The sequence below is a fragment of the Cheilinus undulatus genome, linkage group 4 (assembly GCF_018320785.1).
Source record: "Cheilinus undulatus linkage group 4, ASM1832078v1, whole genome shotgun sequence".
Lineage (NCBI taxonomy): Eukaryota > Metazoa > Chordata > Actinopteri > Labriformes > Labridae > Cheilinus > Cheilinus undulatus.
Genome location: NC_054868.1, coordinates 25957002 through 25967700, shown reverse-complemented (window position 1 = coordinate 25967700; position 10699 = coordinate 25957002). Strand labels below are relative to the sequence as shown.

At 36.5% G+C, this 10699-nt stretch overlaps 1 protein-coding gene across 2 annotated transcripts; it reads right to left on the bottom strand.

Moving 5' to 3' along the window:
- Positions 1 to 3842: 3842 nt before the first annotated feature.
- On the bottom strand, positions 3843 to 9279 carry LOC121508886. Of its 2 annotated transcripts, none has more exons than XM_041786018.1 (4): positions 9238 to 9279; positions 9026 to 9110; positions 8543 to 8878; positions 3843 to 5941 (listed from the first exon to the last, which is right to left on the bottom strand). In XM_041786018.1, exons 2-4 carry the CDS (start codon positions 9087 to 9089, stop codon positions 5592 to 5594), a joined length of 750 nt encoding a protein of 249 aa, XP_041641952.1. In that variant the 5' UTR covers positions 9090 to 9110; positions 9238 to 9279; the 3' UTR covers positions 3843 to 5591. The 2 variants fall into 2 exon arrangements, with proteins under 2 accessions (XP_041641952.1, XP_041641951.1); XM_041786017.1 differs by having other exon boundaries at positions 8543 to 8881; positions 9238 to 9257.
- Between the last annotated feature and the right edge of the window lie 1420 nt (positions 9280 to 10699).

Here is a 10699-nt window from a genome sequence, read left to right as displayed (position 1 = left end):
GTGTTTCCCATACATTCATTTATTTGTGGCGGACCGCCACTATATCGCAAATTTTCGAGTACAAGTTATGTGGAAGTTTTGAGCCGCCAGCGTGCATTTCTCGCCAGAATTTCACTTCTCCCATTGTCCATGAATGCATCTCTCACAGCATAGAGCTCACGCTCTCTCCTGCGCCTGCGCCCATTCAGAAAAATCCTTTGCACATGCGCATCAGCGGTGAGACGCAAGGGAGAGGAAGGTAAACACAGCAGCCGCGTGGTGTTAGCGGGGAGTTAGCTGACTTTAGAGACAGAAACAGCATTAGATTTGCAGCGTTCAGCAGTCGTTCAACTCTGAAAAGGAAGAGGTCTAACTCACGGTATTCGTTCAAATACGCCGCAAGATGACTCAGAGATAACGGCGGGAGTAACACAACACGTCACTAAAGACATGAGCCCAGTGTTGTTGAAAAGCCAGGGTTTTAAAACTCTCATAAAGACACTTAACCCATAATACGAGATTTGCCTGGGTGCAAACGTTTTGCTGAAAACTCCCTGCCAGAGTCGTACATGTCAGAGAGAAGACGTCCAGCAGCGGAAAAAATGTGATCCACTTCTCCACAACAACGGAGACTCATCTCAGCCTTACAGTTCAAAACACCAACAACGAGAAGTTAAAATGTTCCTGCCTCCAGACAAGCTTTTCCCCCATGATCACACAGGGGAGCTTCATGAATAAGGTCTAAAGATGCTCTCATCTCATGAACTTGTCAGAAACTGCTCCAGCGTTCATCAGCACAGATAGCGGACTAATATAATCACAGCTGTGCCTGAATGGAGGACTAGACTGCAGGGTTTTGGTCTTCATGCATAACTGGTGAGTTTTGCTTCACCCTTAATGAGGAAAATAATCATTTTATAATCATCAATAGTAAACATAACAGAAAACATTTCAGGACTTTCCATACACTGTAAAAGACAGAGTATTTCATGAGTTATGTATTTTTGATTTATTAGTGAAAGATTGAATGAAGTACTTTTCAAAACAAAACAGCTAAATTTGACTTTATATTGATTTTTACTTTCTGCATATAATTTTAATAAATATCCGATAGAACAGTCTATTTTTATCACCAAACTAGTGCTATTTGGGGCTGAATTTAATACAGCTGCTGAGAGGCCATTTCAAAATATCGCGATATATATTGTTTATCAGGATATGGGGTCGGAGGTGGGCCACGAAAATTTTTGAAGCTTAAAAAGTGGGCCCTGAGTTGGAAAAGGTTGGGAACCACTGGGTTAGGCAACACTGATTGTTAAGGGAACAGTCACAAAAAAGAGGACAGACAGCACATTTCTGCTGCACACTATCATCATTACACACAATTTATTCTGATAATGTGAGATCTCTCCTCCACTATAGGATACTCATTTACACACTTGATTAAAAACATGCAGAGGATAAAGATGTGCTCAGTGATGAGCAAGTAAAGAGGAATCACTGTGAGGCAAACACTGTCTCCAGTTTGTCTGTACGTCTTTAGGCAAAGTAAAATGTATTCAAACTAAAAATCACACCGTGACAACGAGAGAAATATTACACTTTAATATAAGTACTGGCACTATGACCTGCAGTTTTTATTTATCACTTCTTGGTAGCTGGATTACATCACTAGGATCACTTGGCATGCTTAAAAATGAAACTGTCCTCTTATGATGATGTGGATAGTTGAATATAGTTTAGCATTCATTGAAATCAATTGATCAAATGACCAAGAAATGAGATCTGGATTAGACAAATATCATTATCATTTAGTATAATTTTTAAAATTCAAACCCATCCCTGACACATTTGTCTTGGGTCGTTTAACACATCTTCTCCTCTGTCTTGCATCATGTTTTCAGATATTAAAATTAATCTTGATGTGTGTGAGAGGAGTGATGTTGTAGCTCAAACAGACATACAGTATGAAGAATTAAATGATTGCTGCACTTTCCAAACTCCCTCTTAATCTTATTTTTGTAACAAACTTGAACAAATCCAAGCCATATTAGATCAAAAGAAGCTCTCACATCAATTCAGTGAATAACTCTAGTATATTGACTTACTATAGAAGAATAACAGGAATCATTTCAATTATCAAAGCTATTAATAAAGTACATTAAATGGCTCAATGTTCAACATTTACAGTGATTAAAGATAACTTAACTTGAAAAAAACACATTGGTATACACAACATATATTATGACATTAAACATATTTTTCTCATAGATCCAGCAGGAAAGAGAAATACTTACAAGTTAAACAAACTAAATAAAGTCCTACTGAAAAGAACAGGTTTACCATAAATCTCCATGACTGTACCACTTCTCTGTCCGAATGTAAAATCTAGTTCATAAATTTGTTTTTTTTTTTTAAAATTCAGTCACCTTTTCTCAGTCCTGACAAACATTGTGTCCCTTAACTTGAATTGGTGTAAAATGTGTTTGTCATTTTAGGGATAGCCTGTAAAAACATCCATATTTACATTACTTAGCACTCTTTATTTAAAAAGATACATTTGAGAGATCCTTCATCTAAAAAAAGTGCATTAAGAAACAAATTCAGGTTCTTAGCCTGTCTGGACTTTGTGTTTGTTATCCCTGCTCATGAATGCATCCATGTGAACTGGAGTGGTCAAGGTGACCTTGCATTACCTGGTATTTGTTTACCTAGTGAGCCTTTATCATGCTCAGAGTTCAAGATGTCCCTGTGTGGCACCGACCTAGAAGTAACATCAGCATGGAGTCATTGTGATTTGAAAAAAGACATTTTCCTTTCCAAGGAGCAGCCACTGTGGCACTTAAAGCAGAGTTTTAGCCTTGTGTTTCAAACACTACCCACAGAACTGGAATGGTGAGAGACAATGAAGAATGGCAGTCAGGAGGAGTAATATGAATCTCTCATCTTACACCCAGGACTCCAACAGCTAGTCAGATTTTGATTAAAAACCTTATGACTCTGTGCCAAAAAAACTTTCACATACAGTGCTTAACAAATTTATTAGACCACCTGTCATATTTGTCTCAAAGACCATCCAGCATCATGAAGTGCTTTAATGCGGACTCTTTCATTTTCAGTGAGCTCTCCACATTTTACCATTTTGAACAAGAATGAGGAATTTCAAACTGAATTCACCCAAATTTGAGCTGGCTCACTGGGCTTCTCTGAGAAATCAGAAATGAATCAAGCACAGCATTCAACCACTAAAACTCATTTTTCCGTTCAGGAATGCAAGTGAATAATAACTACAATTTGACATATGAATCAAGAAATATTAATGGGCTTTACTATTTTTTCAGTTTTTATTGTTAATCAGTAAATTTGAAAATGCATGGATAACAAGAATAATTATATTTTAGCATTAAAAATATCATTTGGGTTAAAGAGCTTCTACATATAGGTGTATTAACCATTGCAGAAACATAAAAACTGATTTTGGTAATTACCAATGCTGTTCATTTAGGGCAGCTTTGGCATAAACCTTACTTTGGTTAGGGTTAGGGTGGTCTAATAAATTTGTTAAGCACTGTATCATCTCTAGGATCTGAGCATCCACTCCAGGATCTGTGCAACTGCACTAATGAAATAGAGAAAATGCTAGTCCATGAATTTTGTAAAATTACATTTACCAAGAACCTATTATACCTTGTGAACAGTTCTTGGAACTACTTACTACAGAGGAAGGATATCATAAAAAAAAGCTTATGCGCCACAAACATGTCACCTAATGTGTAGTGAAGCTTTAAACCTGGTCAGGAATGTGCATGCATAAACAAATACAAAGAAGGTAGGTCAACATTTTTTTTTTTGTTGTTGTTTATTATAGCAAAACACATTTAGTTCTCCCATTTTGTGTTCGATGAGCTTGAGCTTCGATGAGGCTTTACATACAAGACTGACTGATCACAGCAAACCCACTAGAGGGAAGCATTCACCAACAAACCATGCAGAGTTGCTGCATGGCTCAAAGTTCCTGTGTACAGCTGACTGATCATTTGCACTCAACGACTCTCTGAAGGAAATTCAGTTGGTTCAAGAGGAAATGATTTTCTCTTTAGCAGAAAACATCCATCTGCATAGCAGACACACATAAAATCCATCAATGAATCCAAAATTAAAAACATCTCATTTAATGGGGAAGAATGAGTAGTTATTGCATTAAAACCAAAACAGTGCCCTAATCTTCCTTTTCACAGCGTGTCTCCATTTACACAATGAATCAAACACAGCCAGTAAAAACTACTTCAAAAAACCTGACACACAATGGCTGTGTCTGAAACCACATACTCAGACATACTGTATATCCAGCATACTGCACACTAAGCTTAAGAATGGCTACATCCCACTACAGAATATCATCTTATCATCACATGTCTTTATCATTTATGTATTTCCAGGCCATGCTGTGATAGGAAAGCCGACAACTACACTGTAAAACCAAACAAGTTAAACATATTTAAAATATTTATCAAAACAGATTACATTGAAGTGTTTAAGTAGTGGAAATACATGTTTAAGTTTAAGTTAAAATATAAGTTAAGTTAATAGAACTCCAAATATTAGAGGTAACTGATTACATAAAAAAAAAATTAAGTTACACTCACTGAAAAAACATTGTTTAGAAGGAGGCACTTAGCCATTTTAAGTCAAATCAGCTGGGTTTTACTAGTACATTTATGTTGGGTTAAATTAACTTTTTAAAGTTAACAGTTAACAGTTACACTTAAAATTCTGTTGTTATCCAACTCAAAACTTGCTAAAGTACTTATTATAAAGTGTTTCAATTACCGAGAGGTGCACACTGAGCCAGGAAGTCCTCCTTCATCATGTTCAGTATCTATCACAGTATTTTGGGATTGCTCACCACTGACTCCTCTAACTGAGTCAGTAACTTCAAACATGGTGCAAAAGTGTCTAAAATTAAGGAATGATTGGCAAATAATTTTTGTACAAAGACAAAAAAAATACTTAAAGTGATTGAGAACTGTTTACTTAAAACTTAAAATTTGTTCTGTCAACACAGAAAACTAGAGCTGAAATAACTTTTTGGGGATTTTTTAAGATTAACACAGCTTAATGTTTTTGACAGCCTTCTACTGTTCTGTCTTACAGTGTATCTGGTATGACCACCAACCTCCTGTTAGCACATTTTACAATAAAATTCATTATTAAACAGCTGCACAGTGATTTGAATGCTATTTCACAACTTTTGAAATACATTAAAATACGTTTAATCTTGTTTTTATGCCATTGGTTAGCTGGCAAACTATGCTATTGGATAGCCTTAGAGCAATGTGGGATGGTTTAGCGTGACCAATGTGGTCCTATTTCATACTTTTAAAATGAAGAAAAATGAAATAAAAATGATTACAGATAAACTTTACTGAAAGTATTCTTGGTAAAAAAGAGGCCAAATGAGCTTCTCTAAACTCAGAAATATGCAACATAACTGGCTTAACTGGGTGTGCCAATGCTTCATCAAAACAAAAGTTAGTACCTCATTATTCCTCATCCATCACAGTCATGCTTATCTCGTTGATTACACTCAATTATGAATGTGGTTTTCTACATTACTTCACCATGACAACAAGTAAGACTGAAAAGAACAAAACTGTCCTCATATGTCCCTGTAGTTTTGTGTTTTCATTTGAACTGCCATTTTCAATCACAGTGCTGGCTAGATATCTATAAGTTCTGGTGCTCCTCACAGAACAGTTGTAGGGCACCACTGAACTTTTGGACTCGAGGTGACTCTCGATAGTCCACCAACCCCCTGGTTCTTTAGATCTCCTGGTGTGTTGTCCATGTTTGAGATAGCGAGAGTGGTGAAACCAGTGCACATCTACGTCCTGGTTGGCACACTTGAAAGTGCAGGTGGGTTTGCCATTGTTCATCACACCCTCAATGAGATCACAGCACTCTGAAAGAAAGAGCAGAAGAGGAGCTTTTCAAGTCAGCTTCCAGGTGCACTCTATGACCACTTTTTAAGTAAACAATGATGTGAAACCATCAAAAACCAGCACATTTTACTGAAATCTAATGTAAATATGTTTCATGAAAATAAGTCTTAAGACAATATTTAATTTAACTTGAATTGTAATATTTTTAGAAAATAGAATACAGTATCTTTGCACCACAACAGAAGTGATCCAGGCTATAAGTGGAAAAGTGTTTAAGTGAAACAATTTTTCATAGTGAGAAGTTACAACAAAGCTTTTGAGGGTTGGAGGGACGTCTCAAAACCCTGCTCAGGAGTGAGCAGGTACAGTAGGTCTTTATGGATACCTGACCTCCCTGTTGGTTGTCAGTTCCTTCCCCAAAGTTCTTGTTGGAAATGCCACACTAAAGAAACAATAAGTACATCAAAAGATATACATATGTTTCAAAGTCAATCATCTAGAAGCTCTAACTTGGTAAACTAATGAAATATCTCCCCTAACTTCCATTACCCATCAAAATCGCATAGGTCACCTGTGTGTATCTACAGCTGATCAGACAGAGAAGAAGAAAGTCAGCCCTCCCTTAATGTATGAGAAAGGAAGATGATTGGGGTTAAATATGAACCTCTCCTGTTACTTTAAACTGAAGGGAATACCCTAACAATCTCCTAAACAGCTTCAATTAATTTCCGATCATAAATAGGAGCAGAAAAAGCTGCATGGACTGTAATCCTGTACTCACAGGATTAGTATTACCTGTGGATCTCTGTGTGCTGAAATATGGTCGGTAATTTGCTCTGGAAATTTTACTCTGCAAATTACAGACATGGTTGATTTCATACTGGATTAAAAACCCACTTCCTGCATGATTATTTCAAATTACCAGAGGTTGCTAGGCAATTCTAGCCCCGTACAGTAGGGCATAAGACTAGCTAAAAATGAGCATGGTCTCTGTCTCCTGAATCTCTGTGTGCTCCACTAACATTTTGTAATGTTTGTGTCTTACCCTTCCTCATGGTCTGTCACAGCAGTGACAGTGAAGAAAAAAGAAGTATATTCCTAAATCATTTATTACCTCTGCCAAGGAAGTTATGTGATCGGGAGGGTTAGTTTATTTGTTAGTTTGTTAGCAACATAACTCAAAAAGTTATGGACGGATTTTGATGAAATTTTTAGGAAATGTCAGAAATGGCAAAAGGAAGAACTGATTAGATTTTTGGACTGATCCGGATCACCATCTGGATCCAGGAATTTTTTAAAGGATTCATTACTATTGGGAGATAGGGCTAATGGTGGAGGTCTGTTTTGTAGTTCCAGAAGAAATTTGGCCTAAGTCAGGTTCAAAATCCCGTAAGTCACCAAGGCCTGTTCATAAATTGGCCTAAATCATTTAATTCTCCTAACTGACCGACAGCATTATTTGTTTGTCAATAGTCATCTGTTGTCATAACCTTTTTGTGTGGAGTCTTTAAAAATCTCATATACTCTAGATTTGATTCAGTCTACTCCAAAAATGTATTTCCACCTCTTAAAACCTTTGACCTAATCAGTTTTGAGTATTTTCAAGTTGTTCGATTTTACAGTGTATAACAGCAGCCATACTTGGCAGCAGCCATTCTGTCTGATGTTTGTTAATTTTAAACCTTTTCTCCATTAAATATTCTTCAATTATTGTATTTATTGTCTCAAAAGTTATAATACTCAATAGAGTATTGAAAATAAACTATTTAGTACAGACCAGCACTCGAAAACAGTCTGATCTATCTTGGTTTTTATGATTTTTAGCATTTCGTATTCAGTTATTTTCCACAGTTCTACAATTTTCTTTTTAATCTTTTGGGAACATTTTCACTGTTGTGTTTAGTTTAGAGCTGTCATCGTTAATACAATTACACTATGTGCCATTTCACTTTAAAAACTCACTGACAGCTCAGTGGACAAGTCAAAAGTCACCTGCATCTTGTGTTATCAGTTACCTTTTTACGGTTTCCTTATTGCCTTTTAGGTCCATAACAAGTTCCTTTTTTAGAGTTATGTTTATGTAAAAATCTCTGATCTACCCATAAGTTCCTTATGTTGTTTCAAAATAAAAGCAGGTCTGTATTCAAACAGGAAGTCATTTACTCTTAGTTGTAATTCCAAAATGTGACAAAGAAAGGGAATCCATCATTATTGAAGTATTTTTGAGATTGATTGCAAAGTATTAATTATATTAGCTTTTACAGTAAAATTCTATCCCTTATCATTTTTTGTTTCTCTTTTTGCCATGTTTTCAGCTGGAATGAGAAAAAACATTTTGGTTTAATTAACTTAACTTCAAATACAAAGTGGAGTTTTAAAATGTTAATGATGGGAAATTACGTTCACCATGTTTAGTAGGTCTTCAGGATGCTTAGTATCCTTCTGAGTAACATATTTGCCAAGAACAAACCTGTAAAGGGCAACTCAGAAACACTTTACATACTAAAGCCTCTACTAAGATCATAGAAACAGCCAAAGGACGGCGACTTCAAGGACAGCAGGTTTACAATGTTGTAAAGACATATTACTGTTAGTCATAGATAACAGATGTGGATTCTGACCTTGTAACTCCACTGTTGTACTTCCATGTTGAGCTCCTTTGTTTGATTGTAGTTTACACCCAAAGTGATGTGATTTTCCACTCTCAGTCGGCTGTACATTTTCAAAGATGAGTGACAGTCGCCCCAGTTGATACTCACAGTGGAAGTTACTGTGAATGTGCTGGTTTTGTGTTATCCTTTCCTCGCTGTCCACAGAACAATACCAGCTACTGTTTTGGTACCACTCCATATGTTTGATGGAAAGTCCATGTTGAGAAGACAAAACGTTACAGTGGAGAGTAACGGGTTGGCCACACTCTGCAGAAATCTTGGGACTGACACTTAGTTTCAACACCTCTGCTGACAAAGATACACACAGTCATCATTACAGAAACACTGTTTTTACAGCTTTAAATTATTAAAGTAGCATTTTCTTAGAAATGTATTTAGAGTCTTAAATCATAAAACACATGTGAATGAAGAGTTAAAAGCAGTGTCATCTACCTTGTGTTGTGATAGTGAACGCAGCAAGAAGCCAAAGAAGCAAATGTAGCAATGTGAACCCCATTCTCACTTCTTTTGCATTTCACTGTAACAGAGAGCAACACAGTTTAAATGCACTTTAATCGGGTTGAAATTATGTCAGCATGCTTTCTTGTTGTATATATTTCTTAATCAAACATGCTTGTTAAGTCCTGAATTTATTTAGATCTTACCTTAGACGGATGGCTGCTCCTCTGTTGTTCGCAGTGTTTGATCACTAAAGGTGCTGTATCACACGAGTCAACCTTCAGCCTTGTCCCTAGAGGAGGAAAGTTAATGATAACAAGACATTACGAGACTTATCACTGCTTAGGGTGTGATAAAACCTAAACACCAAGGAAAAAGGCAGTATTTTGTTGCTTGAGTGTGTAAATGACTGCAAGTGTGTCAGAGAGAGAAAGTGGAAGGAGCAGACACTAGGCAAGTTGAGACCTATTCAGAAAACACAAAAAGCTGCAACAAGTACAGACTTGTGTGCCTGCCTTTCATGTGCTGCAGCAGCAATCTGTTTCATCATCACACGCTATCCAGAATATGGATAGATTTTTCCCATTAGGTTATAATGAATGTCTGATATTGTTCTGATTGCATGACTGTAGCTGCAGGGGAAACACTTTAATCTGTGATTTCCCCAAGAGCTTGAATCTGTTTTATTGTAAATGAGTCACTTTTAATCAGAAATAGCCCTTTAATCATGAATGAGTGAATCAGTAGTACACACAGCATATTGGCTGAAAAAGTCAGTTCCCAATACACATGAATGGTGACCTTAATTTTGCTTTTAATGTTTTGTCATTTTAATGTTTTCAGTTTTGTGTAGGGCTGTAAAGATTAATTGCACCAATCACAATCAATTAAGGTTGCATAATTAGTGCATTAATTTGTATAACTGCATGCTTTATTGTCTCTTTCTACACATCACTGCAGCCACAGTAATGTAAGATAAGTCTGTCACTGCTCCTTTATGTCTCATTCCATCTAAAAATAAAAAACACACACTCAGACAGCTCAGTGGACAAGGAGAAGTCATCGACTGCTTGTATATTATACATTTATCTTTTTAACTGTTACCTCATTTTAGTTCTAAAGTTTTTGGGGGCCTTTTGCCTTTATTTGGAAGGGACAGCTAAAGAAAGACAGGAAACATGGGGAGGGAGGACTGGTGAGGACATGCACCAAACATTGCAGACCTGGAATCGATCCGATGACCAGTGCATTGAAGACCACAGCCTCTAAAAATGGGTGCCAGCTGTACCCACTGAGCTAAACAGCCAGCAAAATGTTTCCTTATTGACTTTTCAATCCATAACAAATTCCTTTTTTCCATGAAGTTTCTATGTTCTTCGAACTACCTACAAAAGCAGGTCTGCTTCCAAACAGGAAGTTAGTCTTAGTTTATGATAGTTAAAAAAAAAAAAAAAAAAAAAAAAAAACTTGATGCAAAATAGTGGAATTTCCAATTGTGACATAAAGGATGCAGTTTTCCTGCAGTACTTGGCAGCGTGTTAGTATGTCTGTCTGGATTTGCATGTCATACCATTGCCCCAAATGTCTTCGATACATCTCAGAGGACTTTTTGGTCGTTTGAAAACTTGTGCCATAAAAAAATGAAATATGTACAGATTTTCAATAAAA